This window comes from Anabas testudineus, chromosome 1, assembly GCF_900324465.2.
Source record: "Anabas testudineus chromosome 1, fAnaTes1.2, whole genome shotgun sequence".
NCBI classification, from domain to species: Eukaryota; Metazoa; Chordata; class Actinopteri; order Anabantiformes; family Anabantidae; genus Anabas; species Anabas testudineus.
Window position 1 is genome coordinate 16,229,548 of NC_046610.1, and position 23,486 is coordinate 16,253,033.

The 23,486-nt window shown below is 41.3% G+C and overlaps 3 protein-coding genes across 3 annotated transcripts in view; 1 reads left to right on the forward strand and 2 right to left on the reverse strand.

Moving 5' to 3' along the window:
* The window catches only part of ube2o (ubiquitin-conjugating enzyme E2O), a 33,602-nt gene extending 19,081 nt beyond the window's left edge, over nucleotides 1-14,521 (reverse strand). Inside the window, exon 1 of the mRNA XM_026359449.1 lies at nucleotides 13,975-14,521. Within this exon, the coding sequence (XP_026215234.1) occupies nucleotides 13,975-14,394 (420 nt within the window). The 5' untranslated portion in view covers nucleotides 14,395-14,521. The remainder of the gene's footprint in view (nucleotides 1-13,974) is intronic.
* Nucleotides 14,522-15,653: 1,132 nt separating this feature from the next.
* Nucleotides 15,654-16,865, forward strand: aanat1 (arylalkylamine N-acetyltransferase 1). Its single transcript, XM_026359510.1, has 3 exons — nucleotides 15,654-16,022; nucleotides 16,263-16,417; nucleotides 16,529-16,865. Exons 1-3 carry the CDS (start codon nucleotides 15,869-15,871, stop codon nucleotides 16,832-16,834), a joined length of 615 nt encoding a protein of 204 aa, XP_026215295.1. The 5' UTR covers nucleotides 15,654-15,868; the 3' UTR covers nucleotides 16,835-16,865.
* A 1,063-nt stretch (nucleotides 16,866-17,928) lies between these two features.
* Nucleotides 17,929-23,486, reverse strand: part of LOC113161681 (inactive rhomboid protein 2) — a 38,689-nt gene continuing 33,131 nt past the window's right edge. The window contains exon 18 of the mRNA XM_026359452.1: nucleotides 17,929-20,266. Within this exon, the coding sequence (XP_026215237.1) occupies nucleotides 19,835-20,266 (432 nt within the window). The 3' untranslated portion in view covers nucleotides 17,929-19,834. The remainder of the gene's footprint in view (nucleotides 20,267-23,486) is intronic.

The window sequence follows — 23,486 nt, forward strand, 5'->3', positions numbered from 1 at the left end:
TCTTCAAACCAAACAGAAAATGTCAACAAGTTCTGCTTGATTTGAGAGGTTGGAAGCTTCTAATCTATAGTTACTTTATTAATGAAAGTACCTGGAGCAAAAGGCAGAGTGTGACAGTGCATAGCATGTTGTAGCAGAGCACAGCAGAGCAGAGGGCATGCTGGGTGAAGCAGAGCTGATTAAATCATATCTCATGCTAGTGCTAGTTTAAGTTGTATACTGTAGTGGTACAGTTGTAGTAATGTGGTAGTAAAATTGTATTATTTGCATATGAGGAATTTTCCTTGGAAAATGTTGTTGTGGCCATTTGCTTTGCTAAGTATCTCTGAACAGGGCGTGACAAAGTAAACCCAGAGCATACCGATTTAGATTAAAGCTACTATTGCTTAACAAACCTGGAGAGTAATAAATTAAACAAGATTAAACAAGAGGGTTGGGTTACAACCACTTATAAAACCTAAGCATCCTGATGTTGCTATTCACAAGAAGTTGATGTGAACCTTGCCTGATGTAACATTGCAGTGGCCCTGAAGTTTTCACCCTGACACTCCAAAGTGCATTTTTGGGACCGTTTGCTGCTTCTGGGCCTGGACAGCTTTAAGGGGTGGTTGTAACAACGGAAATTCTGATCTTTCATGTCTTTATTGAGAACAACCATAAAAACCTCATAGTGCAAGTGGAAAAAGTATGTGAACAAGAATTGTTGATTTACATTAAACTGGAAAGGGTTACAAATTAAAGTCAAAGGCTTTGGAAATTCACCAGTCTACAGTTAAGCAAACAATCTACAAATATAGACACTTTGGGACTGTGGCTAGTCTACCAAGAAGTGGGTGGCCAGGTAAAATGACCCCAAGAACACTCATCAATTAAGTAAAGAAGCAAGAAGTGAAAACCAAAGATTTTAAGGCATCATAAGAAGAACATTGCTGCGTGCCTGAAGTTCACACAACAGAATGACTTCAGAAAAACAAAAGCCCAGACCTCAACCCAAGAGAAGGTGGCAAAAAAGACTTCTACACACACACACACACACACACACACACACACACACACACACACGCACACACACACACGCACACACACACACACACACACACACACACACACACACACACACACACACACACACACACACAAACAAACAAACAAACAGGTCGTTGGCAACATTTACAACATTTATGCTTTGTCCCCTTGTAAAACTACTCCACTGAATTCTGGGAGGTGAAAAGAGTCTGTGTTTGTGTGTATCTGCACGTTTCTGTGTGTGTTTGTGTGTGTGTGTGTGTGTGTGTGTGTGTGTGTGTGTGTGAGATCAATGGGTCGCCATGTTCCCTTGTAATCTATTAAGCAGCAGTCTGTCAGCTCCTCACGTTCCTACTGTTGGGGGGTGGAGTACACACACACACACACACACACACACACACACACACACACACACACACACACACACACACACACACACACACACACACACACACACACACAGGTGTTTGGATGAGCACACACACTCCCATTTCTTTCCTCATCTAAACCTTTTAGCTGAGAGACGATCAGACATACAAAACATTATTAGGTCATACATACGTACATACAAACACACATTCACACGTACACATACGGCATTTCTTCATTAGTATTCTTTCAGAGCATCATGCAGCAGTGCACTGCTGTGGTAACACATTTCTACACAGTTCAAAACTCTGTTTAAATCTATACCAGTTACCACACTGAAAAGAAAGAGCAGATGCAGCATTCCAGCACCTTAGATCCAACTCACAGTCAACCCCAGACCACTAAAGATCACAGCAGGGCCTTTGTTTCCATTACAAATTAAAACTGGTACATAAATCTGCTGGTCAACCAGCTGTTATGAAATAGTTTGCTGGTATAATCCACTTCATGTTAAACCAATTCAAAGATATCAAGCAAAAGTAGCACGTGAATTACACTTTGTTTTTAAGATTTTGCTACAGAGCAGCAGCTCCCTGCAGTGGGAGTGATCACTCTCCAGGGAAAGACAAGAGACGGAAGGGAAAATACTGCTATTTCACTGATCATAGTGATACGGTGCTGATAAAAGTATTTTCCACCTTCGATTTAAGGAAGGTATTTTCTTGGGACGACAGCACTGCTTAAGCAGGTGACAGATGAAACAATCCTTTATTATCCCAGCTGGGTCTTTCACTTCGATCATACTTGGGATAAAACCTTGTCATGAATATTAGAAATCAGATATTTAATTTTCATGCACTTAAACAATTTTAACCATATAGAAGTTGGGGTTCTTGTGGGTTTTCCTTTTCCTGGTAAATTGTTCTGGTATCTAAAAACTAAGTGTTATGTACATAAGTAGAATGCAGACTTCTCTGTCATCAGTAAAACCAAGGCTCAGTCACTGACACACATTGTACAATATCAAATGAACAGGGTAGCTGCAGTGATGATTTATGAATTTCCATTTGCTGAAACACAGTTGTTTTCAGACATACTGTATACAGAGAAAAGCACTCATAACAGAACTGAAACACTTCCTCTCCTTATTTGCCATGCACAAAAGAGGAGGGGAAGTGACCGCATTAATGCAAACACATTCTGAAAAATGATCAGAAAACTGGAAAGCTAAGTTACAACAAAGCAGCTGACTGTTGCTATGGCTCATGCAGTGATGATGAGAAGAGATGTGACAGTGTGGTGGTGGGTACAGAGTCCGACAACAAAAGAGGAAGACACAGGTGTGCCCATTTGCACTAATGGATATGTGTGTGTCTATTTGTGTTTGACACCTGGCTCTGAAAACGTAGACGAAGAAAACCTTAGCTGCCTCTCTATTCAGGCCAATAAGGTAGAAGGGACCAGATTGATTGCAGGAATCGATGGAGGACAGTATTTGCTTTGACTTCCTGGCCTAATTAATACAAGTCATTATCTAGGTGCTGTACAAGCAGGAGCAAGACAGAGAGAGACACTGCAGAAGACTGCAGCCTGGGGCCACGCCTGTTCCCCACTCTGACAATTTTCTACATCAGGCTTTCTCGTCCTGGTTTCAGCCCCGTCTCTACATTAATGAGCAATCTGATCCACAAACACCAGAAGCACTCAAATAAAAAACAGATTCAGTGGTAGCAGGTAACTTACTAATGCTGTTAAAATATCAATCTGATAACAAGGTACAGAGCTACATCTGCACCTCAGCCCTCACACAAATGACAGCTCTGCTACGTCACACATGAGGATGAGACCAGACTCCCCGACAAGATCAAGAGAGGCCTTCTGAATCTGTGCCCTTAGTCCTGCTGAGTCCTGTTTATTCAGTCATAGATGACAGAATCTACTAGTTGTTTATGTAGGATGTTTTAAGATTCATCTCCATACCCATTTCTGTGAGGAGCAGAAATATTATGCACAGTCCAGTTTTATTGAATTTTGATACACAAAATCCTGACACTCTCCAAATTCCAGTCAGGTCTACAGAGGGCTGGAAATGATCTCTCTGGAAATACTGAGTGTTTATATCCTTTTTTGTACTGTAACTGAATGGTGAAATCATAGATTAACAGAGACACAGGGATCCTGCTTGTCTGTTGTTAGCCATACTATCTTCCTACCCATAATACTCCATGTCAAGTCTGCTTTGTGCTACACCAAAGTAAATTTATTAAAACAAGTGAGCGACATTATTTCAGCTCTTCTTTATCAAAGCATCCAAAGAAATATAATATAGCTGCTGCAGAACTGTTTACATTTCTGCACAAATAACAAATATTTGCTGTCCATCTGTACTGTGCTGCCAATTCAGTACTCATTTACAAACCTCCCAGGCCTCGGTGCATTGGTTTGGGCATGTTAGAGTGCCCACCTCCTGCTGCTACTGCTCCATCACATCTTCTTTATTGGCTAACCTGACAATGCACTTGCTAAACAAAATGGAGCATGAAATCACCACACAAGTCTATGACTGGTAAGGGTACCTGAAAAAAAAAGACCAGCCTTATATACGTATTCTACGTTTTCATCTACATTCTCACCAAAAATAACTTTAAGGATGTGTGCTTCCCTAAGTGTGACAAAGCAAAAATAAACCCAAGTCATGGAGAGGTTCTTCATATGAGAATAAACAACTGAATCATCCATCATTCATCACATGGTGATACAGTCACTGCAGCAGGGCAGTGCTGCCTGACTGTAGGTTATTGATTGGGACACACAGGAAGGGTGCACAGCTCTAATGAAGGGAGCAGGCACAAAGCCTTTAGTCATGAAGACCACAGGGGGATGATGAGAGGACTAACGGCGCATACTATCTATTATAGAGCGGTCTACTTGCTGAGTGGTTTGGGAATATGAAATGCAAAAGGAACTAATGGAGAAAAAAAAATATAGAAATGGATGATGGTGTTAAGAACTTAATGAGAAGGGAAAAAAGTAAATATGCAGAATACGAAATGAGAGAGGAAAATGTGCAGTTACAAAGAGAGAAGGACATGAAGGATAGTATGAAGGGTCATATATGAAGAAATAGATGGAGAAAGTCAGGGGAGAAGATGGCAATGGGAGGATGCAGTGAGGAGAGGTAGAGAGGGTGTGATGGGGAGAAAATGAAGCAGTGAATGAGGCACAGAGGAGACAGCAACCAGCCCAACAAGTGGGAGATCGAGACGGATCCCAGGAGAGAAAGACAGAGAGAGTGAGGAAACAAGACAAGCAAGAGCCAGAAATAGACGTGAGTGCAGCAGATAGTGAGATCGAAAAAGGAGGGGAAGTTAGAAAAAAGAGAGAGAGAGAGAGTGCAGACAGTCACCCCACTGGGCAGGGCCTATACTGCAGAGGAAGAAGGGAGGATAAGAGAGAAAAGAGCCTGTAACAAAAAGGAGGGATGCTGGGATGGATGTAGGCTTGGTAAGTGACTTCAGAGTCGGTCTACTCCTCTGTGTGTGTCTATGCAGAGAAACAACGCTAGAGGATCAACTGAGAGCCATTATCTCAGGGCAGGAGTTGAACGACTGTCCAGTAAACACCACATTACGTCAACATTCTCCAACAGTGGTCTCCTGGGACAATGAGGGAGGAGATGGTTTACAGGATGGGTTAGCAAGGGAGGAGAGAGTTGGGGGAGGGGGAAGAAAAAGGAAGTAGGGTGAGAAACACAATAATACAGGAGAGATGGAGAAGATGAGATGAGGAACATACTGAGGAGGTAGGGGGAGCAGAGGAGGAATAAGAACAAGGGACAGAGGTTAGAGGAAGAGCATGAGGAGAGAGGAGATGATAGCCAGCATGTTATGCACCTGGGATAATAGATTTACAGTAAATACGAGCTGCTCACATCACCTAGTAATTACAAATGGGACAAGAGGGAATATATTGGCAGGCCAACGCAGGCTCACAGATGTGTATCAATCAACACGGGTCACTAACACAGCAGAAACTTCACTGTGTAGAAATCAAAAGTAGTAGAAACTGTTGTAGTTTCTTAGTAACCACCATACTGTGGACATTATTACTTTAATGACATTAACATACTGAGACTTGCAGACACTAAACTGTTTATTTAGAAAGGTCACAAGCACACTAATGTTGAAAAATGGATAGAAGTAGACAAAAGCACATGTGAAGAAGAGGGCAGGGAGGATTGCATTGCAAAGAAGGAAAATAGGATAATGGAAAAAGAGGCTCAATGAGGTGACGAGAGAGAGCACAGCACGTTCACAGCTTGTCCCATTTCACACTTACACAACAACTTAGTCTCACTCTGCTAAGTGCTGAGCCACAAGAGGGGAAACTAAAAGGGTACAACATGTTTTCTTTCTTCCCTTTCTCTTCCCTTCTAGCTCCTCTACCTGCTGAGCATCCTCATGCCCTTCTAGACGCCCTCTGTCACCCTCATCGTCTGATGACAAGGACACAATCTCAGCACCCTGAGAGGTCAGAGATTGTGTGTGTGTGTGTGTGCGTACTGAGGGATAAGACTACAGGGAATTAAACAACAAAAAAACAAAAAACAAAAAAACAAGAGTCACATTTAAATAATAAAGTCAGCTACAGAGTTTTGTCTTCACAGAGGAGCAGAGGTGGAAGTGTGTGGGCAGTTGAAATCAAAATAAAAAAAATGCTGCTTAATTTCACAAATCAAATGTAACAGGAGGTAGGCTAAAGCAAAGAATCCATTAACAAACTGCTGTTAAATATGTATGTTATTAGGACTAATTACTGATTAAGCATCAAATTAGAGCAATCAAGAATGTTTATATGCAGTTCAATATTTGTGCACTTCTGTGACATTAGTAAAGTTGTTTTTCCAGCTCCGTATTAAAATGTATGTATAGGTTTTAACCACATACTTTATATAAAGATATATTTTATATAAAGTCTATAGTTTAAACTTGTCAATTAAATACCTTACAATTCATTTTTATTTATGTCTCATGGCTCCACACCTGAAACGACTCAATTACAATCACAGACTGTAAGGATGGTGATGGTGACAGATATAAGGTGGTTAAAATCTGTTCCACATTTTAGCCAGAATTTCTGTCTTTGAGAATTTGTAAACAGAATCTGGACTATATTTCTAAATGTATGTTATCAACAGCACCCGAGTTCAAATCCACGTGTCAGCTGGGTGTCTTTCTGTGTGGAGTTTTCATGTTCCTTCCTACAGTCCAAAGACATGCTTGTTAAGTTAATTGGTGACTTTAAATTGTCCACAGGTGTAAATGATGTGTGTATGGATGTGCTTGTCTGTATTTCAGCCCTGTGATAGACGGGCGACCTGTCCAGGTGTACCCTACCTCTCCCGCATTGACAGCTGTGATAAGGCTCCATCACGCCTGTGAGTCCTAAAAGGACAAGCGTTAAGAATAATGGATTTTATGTTATTAAGAAATACAATGAAATACACCATTTTCATTCACAAGTAACATTTAATGAATGTTCTTTAAATATAGAAATTAAAGGGTACTTTAATTTGTAATGAAGTACTCAGGTGATACTGAGAGAGACCATGGGCAGGTCACAACTATCGTATGGCTATCACATACAGACACACACATATTCAGCATCGTCAATTGGTGTAACCTGCATGTTACCTAGTGTGTTGAAAAGCCCCGGCCAGCTGACAGGTTCGAACCTAGAACCTTCCCCCAGTGAAGCAGCATTGCTAAACAGCGCTTCACGGTGCTGCACCAAATATGCTAATATATACAGTGGCAAGAAAAACTTTGTGAACCTTTTAGAAATGTCATGGTTTTCTGTAGTAATTAGACATAAAATGTGCTCTGATCTTCATCTAACTCACAACAATAAAAAAAACACAGTCTGCTGAAAAGAATACTACACAAACATTATACGTTTTTCATCTTTTTATTGAACATAACATGTAAACATTCACAGTACAGGGTGGAAAAAGTATGTGAACCTTTGGACTTAATAACTGGTTGACCCTTCTTTGGCAACAATAACCTCAACCAAGCATGTGCCAGAGATTTCTGTAAGTCTTTAGCTGACACTCTAGGATTCTTCTTTACCTCATTCAGCATTCTGCGCTGTGCTCTTGCAGTCATCTTTACAGGACGACCACACCTAGAGAGAGTAGCCATAGTGCTGAACTTTCTCCATTTGTAGACAGTCTGTTTTACTGTGGACACATGAACATCAAGGCTTTTGGAGATACTTTTGTAACCCTTTCCAGCTTCATGCAAGTCAGCAATTCTTGATCACAGGTCTTCTGAGAGCTCTTCTGCGAGGCATGGTTCACATTAGGCAGTGCTTCTTGAAACAAGTAAACCCAAAACTGGTGTGTGTTTTTAAAGGGCAGGACAGCTTTCAGCAACACATCCAATATCATCACACAGATTGGACTCAAGGTTGGTTCACTCCTGGCTCCAATTAGCTCTTTGAGAAGTCATTAGGCTAGTGGTTCACATAATTTTTCCACCCTGCACTGTGAATGTTTACATGTTATGTTCAATAAAAACATGAAAACATATAATGTTTGTGTAGTATTATTTTAAGGAGACCGTGTTTTTCTATTCATGCTGACCAATTAATGCAGAAAACCATGAATTTCCAAAAGGTTCACAAAGTTTTTTTTGCCATTGTATATATACATAAATGTTTGATATGAAATAACCCACCAAACAACAACAATTGTGATGCCATTTATACTTTTTTTATGCAGATAGAACACGAAGGAGATGGACAATACCAAAAGGTGGTGAGGATCTGCTTGGTGCTTTCCGCACTGAAACGATCTACATGTCAAGTCAATAAGGGTTAACAGGTTCTCTGATCACGTCTGCTGGATGAGAACGACTGCGAACATTAGCCATAAGGGTGCTGGTAATTTATGAACTTAAAGAGTTCCATCAAACAAGAGCAAAGTGGCACTTGAGCTGCTATTCCTGTTTTTTTAAGGAAGAGTATGAGAACCTGATGCCCAGTGCCTCTCATGGGTGCACATTTGTTTGTGTGCGAGCGTGCCTGGCACCTGCTCAACACCATAACAAATGTTCTGCTCACCAAAACACTGTGGGGCGGGCCCTGGCAACAGACTTATGTCCCAAATTACACCAATTGCCGCCAGTCTATCTCAAGCACCTGCAGACAGCTCCTAAGAAAACACACTGAATGATGAATATCAGCAATGTCCTATTTACCAACTCATAATTTCTAATCAAATGTCATGTGCAATGAGGGGGTAACGCAAGCACAAACAAATTTAATATAATTATTGTAAAGAAAAGTGTGTGCAGACTGAAGTTGACAGTATGAATGGCTTGGTACTAACTTAATTCAAGAGTGCAGACTGAATAAATAGAAATCATTAATGTCATCACTTTAGTCTGCTCAGTGGGGAGCTGCTGCTAACGGCTGAATGCCACTTCAAACCAACGACTAACTGTGTTTGCTCATTTATGAGCTACTCATGATGAGAATATCCAAGTAGAGCTACACTGCTACAGGTTAATGATACAAGATTTTATTAATGAAATATGGCTTGATGCCACCAGTTTATTCATGGAAAGAAAGTTCTGACATCTGGGGACAATTCTTCAGCCTAAAGCCATTTTCAGTCCAGATACTATCTGGAGAATCAGGTCCAGATATCGTCCAGAATGCGTCTTTGATATGACACAAGAGACACACCACAGAAGTCTGAGCGGATCAGGTGAAAGGAAATGTCCACTTGCACGCTGTGAGTTCTCTGGACAATTACTGTAGCTGCTGTGTTCACATATGGCATCAATCAGACATTTGAGTTTGTACTAGGTAGGTTTATGTCTGTTACGTACTAAAGAAAACTAATAAAATAAATAATTTTGACTGTCTATCTTGAAAGGATTTAAGAAGGAAGTGGATCGCTCACGGACAGATGATATCTGAAATAAATTTTAACATAACTCAGCATCTTTTAGGATAGAGGTGTTTCTATTCTGTAGGTCAGCGGGGGTGTGACCAGGCTTCTTTAGTTGGGTGGATAGGGGCGGGGGCAGGGCCAGGCTGACAGATGGGAGTCACCCTGTGGTCATAGCATCCAGCACCTGCAGCGCTTCTCATCCTTTGTGTTTTTATGGATTTTCACGGACAACAGCAATGTGCCACAGATGAACTGTTTTCAATGTTATAACAGCAACAAAGTCACGCTGAATTGTTCTGCTTGATACAAAGAATTACATAGAGTGTAAATCAAGTGTCAGAGCGATTGATGGCTTATTTATGACATTCATGCTTCTCCATGCTAAGGTTACAGGACAGACGGTAGGGACATTACAACAATGCAAGTAACCCTTGCTGTACTGCAGCTGTGAAGGAACCTACCACCGCTGTCTATGGTCAACTCTACACCGTATAGTGTACACACATGCATGAAGCTTTTTTTTTTGTTCTACTGAGCTGCACAAAAACCTTTACTTATTGACTGAGGTTGTTTATACCCTTGCAGAGCAGGAGTAACAAAAATAGACTAGACTATCAAGACAATAACAGACAAAAATAAAGGTCATAAAACTCCAGAGGTCTCCATGCTTATTTTATAGAGCATCAATGGGCTTTACTTAAAGAAAACGACTGAGAAAACTAACTTTCAGCATTAATTGTAATAATCATCTCAAAACCTTTAAGCAGTCAATTAATATAATTTATTAAAAACAAATAAAAGTGAATGTAATATTGGCAGTCTTTAGGAAATCACGGTTTTATAATTGCTCTGCTACTAACCTGTGTTAGCAGTAACAGGGCAGAGCAGCAAAACCAGGATTTGATCGTAGGACAGCATGCCAGCAGAGTCTGAGAATTTAAAATGGATTAGTGAGCAGAAGGTGGGACCTTACCATTTCAAAGGATTTAAAGGCCAAACATTACCATAGGAGCCATCTGGTTCCAAACTGTCTTTCTGTGTCATTACCTCCTTACGGTTTGACATCTTTCATTAGTATTCACTACCTGCTTTCTCCATCTTTTCTGCCCAGTTTACAGTTGTTTCCCCCTGTCTTCACTTTTTCTGTCTCAGCAGTACAGTCAGCAGTAGCAGTCAGTCCTGCTGCACCCTTCCTGTCATCATTATTACCACAACAGCCTCCTCCACCCCGTCCACCTGCTCCACCCCCAAGTCCCAGATCTTCTGCTTGCAGCTCACTTCAACCCCTCTGCCCTGACACAGGGTGCAGCAGCAGATAAGATGCATAAGAAATTTCAATTACCCAAAACTGACAAAGCTAGGGACATGTCAAACACACACTGCACTGCTGTCCCCTTTGTGTGTCCCACAGCTACCAACCTGCTGCAGTGTACTTCTGCCCTTGGATGGAAAATTCAAGGTTGTGCTGCAGCAACAGGGCTCTTTGACTGGGGCTGAGGGAGGCTCAAAGCAGGCAGTGAAACAAGGCGTGTTGTTAAAGTCCCAATTCTGGTTTTTGATGATCTCGGGAAAAAAAGTTTTTCTTTGTCTAAATTATTACAATTACAAATGTCTAAATTATACTGCCAGTAAAATGAATGACAAAAATCACACACTTGCTGAAAAAAAAAACGTATAAACTTTAAATAATTTTAACATTTAACTCGCACACTGAGCAAAATATCTAAATATTGATTGCCATAGCAACCAAAGCTCTGATGTTGAGACATACAGAAAATCCAGAAACACTGCGGGATAAAGGGACATCTTACTACTTACACACAAATACAGGTAATAATGTCAAGACAAAGTAACATGTTCAGTTATTAAATGTCAAGTTAATGCTTATTCTCCTCTTACGTTTAGGTATTTCTATACATGCTCCAGGAAAGGAACAAGGTGTACTTAATCACAAAGACAAACACATCACAGGTTATCATTTCATGGCTTTGTCTCAGCAGAGTAGATAACAGTTTTGAGTATCCTGCAGATACTTTAAGTAGATTTAAATTTGGAGAGGAAAATGCAAATGCAAAACAAATGCATTTAATAGGACACTGAACCTGCTAATGGAGAAAGCAAAGACAGTGTCATACCAAGGCTTTTGAGATGGTCAGCCTTGGACTGTAGATCTAACACAGAGCATACTGTATTTTGCAACACTAAAAAATGAGAGACGTTGCACTGGCTCTTTTGTCAGTGTTTCCATGTCTTACACATACCATCTCCAAATGGGTAGTGTCCTGTGTTGCAGTTGTGTGTTACACTAATGTTAAGGGAGCTAAAGGGAGCCTGCAATATGCAGATAAATGTAGTTGCTGCCCATGTTTGGTGTTTTTTTTTTTTTTTTTATCTTTTTTTTCAGTTTTGCAAAAATATTAGTAGTGGTTTATGACTTGCTCAGTGTGGCATCATGCATGCTGACAAAACTTCAGTAGGCTTACATAGTGCTGGCACCTTTTTCTTTAATACATAAAATGTAGTAAGGTAAAATGTTAACAGCAAAGGAACAATTTTCCACTGTAAAAGACTAAATTTCTGTGAACATTATGAATGCATTATAATAATCACCTTGGATAATTTATAATTTGAACCTAATGGCTGCTGCTGTGTTGTGAATCTTCTGTTCTGTCCCATCACAATCCTATTTTTTTGCTATGAAAATGCTAGTTTTATTAATCTCAAGAGAAAGCCTGGCACATTTAAAGCTCCAGTTTTCCTTCCAATGATCACTCATGAGAAAAATGTGTTTTAACTGAGGTGCCGCCTGCAGAAAAAATACAAGTCAAACTTTTGTGGAAATCATTTTGAAGAGATGCAACTTAGCATACTGCAGGATGTAATCATGAATTATTGATTGAAATCTTCACCATCCTCTAGGATATATGCAACTAAGACAGAGTCTGCTTAGACAGGACATGTTGTGCACACAGATAAGCCAAAAAGAAATCATATTGTTCTACACACACAAATCACCACAACAAAACTACACAAACAACAACAGTACAGAATGAAATCCATACACATGCACACTAGTATGCACTAGATCCTTTGGGAACACAGACTAGTAATGACACAGCATGAAAATGCTACATGTTGTGCAAACATCAGTCTCATTGTTTAACTGAGCTTTTGTTGCAACAAAGGTTGAATTACACTATCACCAGAACTTTACACATTGCGGCAAAAGGACAAAGCAAGACAATAGTGGGACCTTAAATAGGCTCCTTCTGGTCAAATCCTATCACTCTAAAGTGAGCCTGTATGAGCTTGATCCAGACAAGCCCCCCTTTAAACCCTGTGACCTTTTCCACAATGCCCAGGAGAAACCTGAAGAAGCCCCAGAGAATTTGTTGCCATTTTTAGCGAATTACATTCATTATTGAGATGGTAAATTTTGACACTGGGATTTATACACACACAACACAATTATTTATGCCATTCAGATTCAATTAATTAAATACAAGCCGTCAAACTTGCAGTGGCAAAACAATGGGTGTGCGACCAAAACGAAGAAGGTTAATAAAGTTACTGTATCTACATCATCAAGTTACACCTCAAGTGGGTCTTTTTACATCCCGTCTCTCACTTTCTGTTGCAGTGTGCCAGCTATTCACACTTTACCAGCCATCCCAGCAAAGCACCCTCACCTGCAGCGGGTCACCACAGTCACATCTGGTATGAAATCGACAGTGAGTATGTTGACAACCATTTATTCATTATATGGGATGAGCATCTGTACATTTCTGTACTTAAGATATTGAGGTTGTTTCAAACAAGTCTAGGGCCATCACCGATCATACAGAAATGTTAAAAATGAAAATTAGGCAAACTCTTAATTGATATGCTGGAACCAGCAAAATACATGTAAATTAAATTCGACCTATTAATTAAGTGTTTAGTTATCTCAGCACTAATGTGAATACTGTGACAGAGGTCAGCTGTAAACACTTCCGGACATTGCTGATTAAACTGATTAAATATCACCAGTTAGAATTGAAAGCAGATGAAGTGCAGACAGGTTTCTTAAAATAGCATGTAGGTGGCTTTAATAATGCACAACTGAGACGCCAAGTCAATAATAATGGTCGTTTTATCGTGTGCTCAGTCGCAAGCCAAGTCACACCCTGCTGAGGAACTGAAGTACACCGAGTCAAACATGAGCTCAATCAATAGGTTTAAGGTTGCTAGCAGAGACCGGTGCACCTGCCAAAGCCTGTAGTGACACAATGAGTACAGAAACATACTACACTGTCAGCCAGTCAGGTATATTTAATATCAGCGGCTGGTTGGACGCAGTCAGGTGAAATAAGCCTGATTAGCCTGCCAAACACCAGCTGAGTGTCATAAAGCTATGAGCTACACTGCTAGTTAGCATGTGTGCTTGTATGCTAGCCCGTTAGCGAGCTAGGTTCTGCGTTTTTTGGATTAACGGAACCTTTTCCCAGAATGACAAGCAAGTCGACTTACAGCCTCCAAAAACCACAACAGGCGGTGAGACAGTGGAGCCCGTGTCAGGCTCGGTGACCCATCCAGTCTCAGTGTAAACAGTTAACACATTAGCCGCTATGTGGTACCTTTGTCTCCCTGATGTCCTGCTTTCCTCCTTCAGGGTACCACTGGACGCGCACAAATCCCCTTCCGAGAGGCCGGCTCGGGGTGTCCACCGCGCTCTCTGTGTCCGAGCCACACGGGACTCGCCCTCCTCCACCACCACCGCCTCCTCCGCCACCTCCACCGCTGCCTCTCCCTCCGCCATCGTCGAGGTCCGAGTCGGAGTTGAAATCCTCCTCGCCGTGAATCATCCGTACGAGACCAAACCGGACTGAGCCGCGATATCGCCCGGAGACCAGGTCGTGGGAGAAGAGAAGCCGCTGGGACCCGTCCGCCGTGGGAGAGAGAGCCATGGATGGAGGCTCCGAGCCCGGGCTGGCTGCCGGAGAGAGGCCCGGGGCTGGCGATGCTGCCGCTGCGTCCGGTGCTACGGGCTCCGCCATCGCTGCTGTTGTCAGGGAGTGATGGTGGAGCGCGAGGATGACGGTGGAATGAAAAAAAAAAAAAAACGGTAACCTGGAAGCAGCGGAGTGCACGTGCGTACGTCGTTACGGAGAGCTGCGTAACCTGCGCAGCGTGAGAACGTCACCACGCAGGACCCGGCGTGACCACTGCGCGGCAGCGTGAGCCCGATGATGAGATTAAATCTATTTGATATGTTTTTATACAGGTGGAGATTAAATAAAACAATTAATTATTACAGTTATTCAATTATTTACCTTGTTAACACGAAGACACCTCCTACAAGCTGGAAATCTATTTCAAATATCTGTACAATAAACTCTCAAGGAATTAAATGTCAAATTTAACACCGTTATAAATTACAGTGTTACGGTGTGTTATCGCAATTAACACATTTTCTTAACATCCACAGTAGCTATAATGTGTTTGACTGTGACATTTTGTAATTATGTTGAATATTCATCACTACACAGCTCAGCTAAACTGAACACTTCTCTATAAGGTCTTTCATTAAAGCACCATCCTGTAGATTTATTTGGTCTATTGTTTACGAGCATTCACAAACAGAGGGCAGTGTCAGAAAGAAGGAAGATTACTTCAAGGATGTTTGGAGAAAAAGCCTTTATCTCAAGTAAACTGTGTCATATCTAAAATGATAACTCTTTGTACCAGAAAAAGCTTTGTCCAAATAAACCTCAGTGTTTGTCTGGTGATAGAGATTATTTCCAGTCTTGTAACCCTGATAAGGCTGGAGACAAGTTCGTCTGCTCAGTTCTCTCCTAAATACAAACCGCATTTCAAAAAGTAATGAGGCCACAGAATACACTTCTATTGTGTCTGAGAGGGAGAATAGTTTAGAGAGTTCAATAACTAATCATCAAATAAAAAGGCGACTTGATTTGTTTCATGCAATTTATTTAAACGCCGATGAGGGGACAAACAAACTCCTACACGTATTGAAATCCTTTTACAGATCTGAAAAATAAAGCGCGGAAAAAATGGTGAACTCGATTTAAAGGGGCAAAAGGAAATTAGGCAGAGTTTGATCACCGTGACTGACATAATAATGATAAACCAAACACTGTCATCCACTCTGTGACGCACGGCGGGCGCTTTGATATAATAACTAATATGTTGGTATAACGGTGATAATATAACTGTTGGTGTAACAGACAAATCTCCGCCCTGATCCTGGTCACACATGTTTATTGATACTCACGGGGGATGGAGTAAGCTCGTTTCAGGATTAAAACCCAACCTCCCCCTGCGCACTGAGCGTATAAGTACTCCGGGCGCGCCGCGCTCTGGTCAGTCTTCTGGCACGGTCTTATTACGCACAGTTCAGCCTTTTAGAGGAGCACACACACTCGTGTTTAAGGGAAAACCAGCAGAAAGCCACAGAGTGAAGTCTCAGGGAAGTACCCACTGCTTTGCTCCAGCACTTTTTGGGAAACGATGACTATGTCTGTAGCGAGCGCAGTTCCGTTCATGAAGCCGCCCCACATGCGCTCTCCGGTGCCGCAGGGCCGCCGTCACACGCTGCCGGCCAGTGAGTTCCGCTCCCTGAGCCCGGAGGATGCCATCAGTGTGTTTGAGATCGAGAGAGAAGGTAAGCAGACTCTTTCTACTTCAGTAGTCTTCTTTGCTTCGGGAGCGGCATTCCTCACAGTTACTTCATGGTGGGGAATCATTCACTCATTCAGTCATTATCAACAGTTTAATATTTCACGTTAGGTGTTCATTGCAGCACCAGACATCAGGCTCACACTCTTCTCATTCAGCCTTCTTAATGTTTGATTATGACCACACTGAGTCCCCCTCCTCCTCCTCCTCCTCCTCCTCCACACAGCGTTCATCTCAGTGTCCGGTGAGTGTCCTCTCCACCTGGACGAGGTGCGTCACTTCCTCACCCTGTGTCCCGAGCTGTCTCTTGGCTGGTTCGAGGAGGGACGTCTGGTGGCTTTTATCATCGGCTCACTGTGGGACCAGGAGAGGCTTACCATGGTAAGACAGAGCAGAGGACACCTGGGCAGTGACTCGTCTCAGGCTGACTGCCACTGAAAATGCAGTTTAACATTTAAGTGCTATTTACTTAATTGTTTGTCCATCCTACAGGACGCACTGACTCTCCATAAGCCTCATGGGACCACCGTCCACATCCATGTTCTGGCTGTCCACCGGACCTTCCGCCAGCAGGGGAAAGGCTCCATCCTGATGTGGCGCTACCTGCAGTACCTCCGCTGCCTGCCCTACGTGCGCCGCGCTGTGCTCATGTGCGAAGACTTCCTGGTTCCCTTCTACCAGAAGTCGGGTTTCAAGGTGCAGGGCCCCAGTGAGATCACGGTGGGGCCCCTCACCTTCATCGAGATGCTCTACTCAGTCAGGGGCCACGCCTTCATGCGTCGTAACAGCGGTTGTTGAAGACAGAGGACGTGGCCTCTCAGAGGTGGTTTGGATCCCCCCCCCCCCCCCCCCCACTTAGAAAAAGGATGAGGGGACGTCTGTGCTGCTTTATTGTACACGAGCAATCGCAGTGATTGTGAGTCTGCACAGGGACAAGATAAGAAAAAGAAAACAGGAAAGATGGTGTGCAACAAAGAAGGTTTGAATTACAGTGCGATCAAACCATAAACAATACAGTAGAAAGAATGTAAGCACCAATTTCCAATTTCAGTTTTGCTTTTTGTATTACAACGATTTTATTTTGTTTTAATAAATGCTGGACATTTATTGTGGTTTTCAGTAGAACACAACTGCCTTGTTTCTGTCTAAGCCCTTCACTGTTACTTCATATGGATCTAAGTACCAGTTGTAGTTGATGAGAGGGATATATGCCCATTGTTAATGCAGTCTCCATCGCTCTGTATAAACAGTAACACGTTCAACTAAACTGTTCCTGTAAACAGATCTTCTCTGCCAGCAGATGGTCGATGTTGCTAAAGTCTGATGTATTTGAATGTCAGAGCAAAATATAGCCTTTATATTTAAATATCGTCAATTCTCCTCTCCCTTTCTCCCCTGTAGACAGTCATCGCCTCTGCCTCCCAAAGCCTTGAGTCAACACCTTTTCTAATGATGTTTTGTTTTAAAAAAATAAAGATTTTATTTTCTAGCATGTCTGCTTCATGGACCCCTCATTTGCAATAAACATTTTAATATTTGATGAGATCTCTGCAAGATTCATTTAGTTGGTCTACCGGAGTTTCCGGTTTCAATCATTTCACATGATCTTCATCAGCGGGTGGAATTTGCTACACTGTCGGAATAACAAACTGTTTTAATCTCCTGTTCTCCCAGAGTATTTTATCTTCCATTGATTTAAGATTTGAGAATGAAACTACTCTAGACGTTGGTGTCAGTAGTTCTGAAAACAGTCACTGCAGCTTTCTAATTATTTTGAAATTTGAATTAACACCAGTATATTCGATCCTTGGACATATATCATTTGCAGTCATTAAATCGTCTTTCAGTTTTCACTGCGGTGATTTCAAACCTCACACATAAACACAACACTATTACTAGAGTGACATTTATTTGGACATGACTGCATTGACACACACATTTTCACATATAAAACTAAAGCAAAAACAATACAGTACCTACACCATGACCTGAAATGTGTTTCAAACTTTCCCTTTTTTATTCCAATAAACAGGAAAAAGGTGAACTTATTTGGTCCCAAAGCAAACACAGCAGTGACCGCTGTCATAATTGAAGTTGTGGGTTGTTGTAGTTCACATGCTTTCTTCAGAAGGCACAGTCAAATGGTTTCCTAAAAACAGGGGGATGTCACGGTCACGTTTTGCACAACTACTTTACAAGTGTCCCATCACTTGGAACAGATGGAAACCTACACCTGCGTGATTTCAATAGCTGATGTTTTCAACACCACCAGGTGATCAGTGAGTCAGCCCCACATACTCACTCACATAATCTCATAACTCACTTAGTAACTCATAATCCGCCACACAGCAGTCATTACCGTGGCTTTCCTATCAGCTGGGGTCAACACATGCCAGATTCCTGAACAACAAACTAGATCTGAGTGAACCTCTAAAGCCTCCGGCACGAGAAATATCTCACTTCAGGTGTCAGGACTTCTCAACTCATATTGATCGACACTGTCACATTATCAGGGTCGGCAATCTACTGCAAACTACAACCCGAACAGCTGCTAGGGTAAAACAGTGTTTTACAGAGGACAAGAAATGTCTGAATGTGTCCGAATCTGTGGCTATATTACAATTAAAACTTCTAAAACTTACAGGTAGATTTTTTGTCTCAGACATGAGCTTTTGATTCTATGCCTCTTTGCTTCCTAAATAAAAGAACAGTACGTTTCTGTAGTTGTGATCTACTGTAAATGACGGTTTAGATACTTTGTGAATAAACATTATTTTCATTCATCACTTTCCAGAGTAAATGTACAAATTGTTTAGGCATCACTGTGTTATTGGATAATAATATTGAACAGAGTTTGAGAACCTGTTTCAAAACAAACAAGTGATTGTGAAAACATGCATATATGAGCAGCATGTGAAGTTGCTTTGGTTGGTTGGGGTCTGATGCGACGTTATGTTGATCGTCATCCAGTAACTTGATCACAAGCAGTATGCAAAAGTACAATGAGGCATCTTTGTAAAATAGCATAGTCTGTTTAAGGCAACTAGTGGCTTAGAAATCTTGCCTTAGTAGACCAGTGATATTTCATTGAAATGATCCAGCTGCACAGGAAATACGTGGAACACACTGTTGCAGTATATGTAGAGTCACATTTCACTGCGCCAAAGAATGTTCACATGCCAAATGCATACATACAAAGAAACGATGGAAAGATAAGTGTTCTTCTGAAAGCATTTCACAAATGTTCAAACACTGAGAAGCAGCAGTTTTCTAGTGTTAGGCCCAGTGTTATCGAAAATTTTTACTGCAAACAAGAACTACTGGTGATACCGGATTACGGAACAGGGGCATCGGTTTTCCATCTCAGCTGTTATCGTCCACACAGTTAAAGGGAGGTTGAAGGTCAGAGATGCCCAAATCTTCTTCTTCCATTTGGTTTCTTTAGATCTACAGAAAGTCTGTTCCTGTGCAGATCTTTCCCTTTAAGTTCATCCAGCTTTATGCAGTTTGCGACTCCCTGAGTGAATTTTCCTGCCCTCTGATTCCAAGGAACCACTAGTCCAGGAGGATGTTAACATGCTAGGTAGTGCCAGACCTGACAGAGGATTACAAAGATTGAGTCATGTTCCATAGAAATTAGTAAATCAGCAGGCTGCTCTATGTGATCAGGTCTTTTAATGAGTAATTAATAAAAAACATGATTGTCAGGTTCTTAAAAAGGCCAGGTCACCTGGCTAGGAGCTACTAGATTAATAGCAGGCGCTGTGATCATATTAGATGTCATGTGTAGCATTGTAGCTAGTGCACCACATCGTCAATGTCGTGGTTTATGTCATATTTTTCACAGAACTTGTTTGTGAAGGGCAGGCAGGTGAGATGCTCCAGCCAGTGCCAATTGATTGGGTAAAAATAAAACCAAACTATAAGGGAGGAGAACAGCCCAATGTAGGCCAGTATTGTGACAGCAATGAAGATTCGTTTCCGGTATGTGTCAAAAGTCCCAAAAGTGACATATGGCAGGAAAGCGAAGGAAAGCAGTAAGCCACTGAGGAAGCCAAAGATGTGGGCGATGTTATCAATCCATGGCAGGAGGCCACACAGAAAGAGGAAGAGGACGATGCCCGACAGTTTCAGAAAGGCATTCCATGGCTTCTCCAGCATCTGCCAAGCTTGGAACAGCTCAACAAAGAGGCAAGCAAGGAGTCCAAACTGAGACCCTGCTGGACCCACCTACAGCAAGAGAGTGAAAGAAAGGAAAACAGGTTACAAATGATTATCCTTTAAAAGAGTTCTGAGCATATGACACATATCATGATCTAATGTGTACCAGATGAAATGCCCACATCCTATTTACTAGTGACACAGGGCTCGACAGGGTTAACATTTGCACATATCAGCAGGTCACATTCTGAAAACAACCTCTTTTATACAGTTGATAACACAAGGTCACAGGTTATACATTTAGAGCTGACTTCCAATGAGCAAATTATGTTTGCCAACTGCCAAAGATGAAAAAACAGAGGAACAAACGTTTACATGATTTGTGTGTTGAAAAATGAAAACTAGGTGGATGCCTGGCTGTAAAGCATTCAGGAGTTGCACACATCTCCACTTTGAATGATGCTGTGAAGTGAAATGAAAGTGGAAAATTCAGTCTGATTATCAGGTTAGCGGGGGTGACTGGTGTGTTGTAACTAACAGAGACAGAGAGAGATTTAACCGGATTTCTAAATCTTGGCAACAACTTCAAAAGACAGTCTTTTAGGTAAACTATTTACACTGACTGATCGTGACAATCACTAAGAGGCCTAAACCTGACCCGAGGAAACTGTATTAACTGTTGATGCATGCACGGTAAGAAAAAAAAAAAGTCACAAATTATGTGGACTGTAAAGAAGAAGCACTGCAGTGGTGACATGTTTGAGGCCATTTTGAGCTGCTATTCACACTTACAGACGAGGCAGACTTAATGTGCAGCTAAGTGTCTTTTAGTTTTAGATGTAGTTCTGGGAAGAACTACAGTACGAGCCCTGGTTCAGGTGAGCAGATTAGAGTGACGTCAGGGCTGAGTTTGGATGCTTGGCCTGGTCAGAGGCAGATGGCTAATCTGTGAAGACATTCAATTCCTACAAACAGAAGAAGTGTGTGGAGCAGCACTCCACCCACACGCCCCAGACACATGCAGGCTGACACGTTCTTAACACATGCTTATAGACACTTGTCATCGCTGGAGACGAAAACATCAGAACAAACATTTACCGACAGGAAAGAGTGAGAAGGCATTTGACCTTCTGTTGAACATTAATTAGTGGGGATGTTAGATCAGTTCATGACGAATCATCATGTTTCCCTTAAATAACCTTTATGTGAATCTCTAGTGGTGTGTGTGCTTGCATTACTGATGGGGGGTCAAAATTGGCTGGCTGTATCTAAACTGTGTACATATTTAAACCATTAACAAAATCTTTTACGTCACATGATCTGGATTTCATTGCATTCTGAAATGTAAAAAGCACCACAACCAATCTAATTGGCAGCATAAAACAATTGTATCACGGGTTTGAGTTTTCAAAAGGTGAAGCAACAAAAATATGATGGAGCATCTCAAACATCACATTGTAAACCAAAATGTTATTAGGCAGCTCTGGCATTGTTAAGTGAGCAGATGGAAGCAAACTAAATTGAGAACAGTGGCTTGTTTCACTCCAACACAGAGACTGTAGTAATGCTAATATCACCATGAAAAGTTCACTTTAACCTTATTCAGTAAAACATTACTTTATACCTGTGTTTAGTAGAGATACATCTGAATCATTTCATCAAGAAATATTCTATTTACATACTTTTAACATTTAAGATCTAATAAAACCATTTCTGTGTAGAGTTTTAGGAATAGAAATGGGAACTGTTGTACTTTCACAGCTCCTAAGATCAGCACTAGTGTGAATTATAATTCCGGACACAGCTGTTGTTTCAGGCCTTTATGCTCTCGCCACAGGGTCTACTTAACCAGTCAGTTAAAGGATAATCCACTTAAACCACCTCTTTAAGTGGCTTGACCGCAGTGTGTTGTGCCTTGCATGTGCTTCCTCTGGTTATTCCTGTTGATTGAAGACCTGTGAGCTATTCAATGCCATGGAGAGATGGGCGGTGGGATTTCTGGCTCTCATGTCAAGCTACGTCATATTGATACTCACCTCATCTCACACCAAGGAATTATAAGGTAACAGCAATTAGTATCAATTTATGAAGAACAGAAGTGAAGACATACATACAAAAGTTAAGTGAAAACAAATCAATCAAAAATGTTAAAAAACGGTTTGTCAAAAATTTCAAATGAAATTAAATTAAATTGAAGAGGAGGTCTCAAAGATTTGTCTTATGCAGGTGAGTGGATTAGAAGCATCGCTCGACAAGTCTGGTCTTTGCAACAATTCTTTGTTAAAACCAAAAATGTAATCCATCCACTAAGTACTGTAGCAGTGGCCTTTGTTAACCCAAACAACAGTATTAGGCTAATCTTTTAAAGGGGAAAGTGGGCTTTACAGAGACACAGTCATGCTGGTAAAAGTAGGTAATCCAGACTGTGCTCTATTCCCACCTTGTCCAAGTTTTATAGATCATGTTTCTTTAAATATTACACACATAGAAAACATCCTTCTTGAAGACCAGAGCTACTCCAAAGACCTGTAGTGCTATTATACTATCAAATATTAAGTTTATCTTGCAATATTAAGTTTATCTTGCAATGTATACTTGTCGTCATACAAGTCTACTGTGAGTCACCTACAAAAGGATTAGTGTCGACTGGACAGTGTTTTAGATAAATGTACAGACATCACCTAAAATAGTAATTAACTCAGCTGCAGCTGAGTCAGCAGCCACACACACTTAATCTTGTGTGGGAAGAGGATTGCTTCAACTTTCCATCAGCACATCCGACAGGACATTGTGGAGTGGATTAACAATAGTAATGTCCAAATAAAAATGTCCTGTTTGTGTCTGTCAACATAAATTAGACATCAACAGACAAACAGACAACTGAAATTAACCAAGGTACCTTTCTGTCCTTCTTACTGTATCTTCCATCCTAACAATGGTTCATTCTGGACAGGCATGTTATATTCCCAGTGTTTCATTCATGTTTAAATCATTGTCTTTATCCATAGACTTTGAACAGAGACACATGCTGATAATTAACTGAATGTGCTGATTAATGCAGCCCTTTTTAATAACGTTTGTCTTTGTTGATAAGTGGTCATTGCTGTGGCCTTATATGAAACATTATAATTGATTGTTAATGCTGTGACATGTTACTTTGATTCTTTGCAGACCTTTAGAAAGGCTGGTATGCCACTGATGCCAATCCTGACTGTGTATAGCCAATCCTTATGTCAAGTATTCAGTTGCTATATTTATTGAGTAGGTTTAAGATACTCTTAAGCATATC

Coding starts and splice junctions, on each gene's coding strand:
- aanat1 (XM_026359510.1), top strand. CDS start 15,869: ATGACTATGTCTGTAGCGAGCGCAGTTCCGTTCATGAAGCCGCCCCAC. Junction 16,023..16,262: donor GTTTGAGATCGAGAGAGAAG/GTAAGCAGACTC, acceptor TCCTCCACACAG/CGTTCATCTCAGTGTCCGGT. Junction 16,418..16,528: donor ACCAGGAGAGGCTTACCATG/GTAAGACAGAGC, acceptor TCCATCCTACAG/GACGCACTGACTCTCCATAA.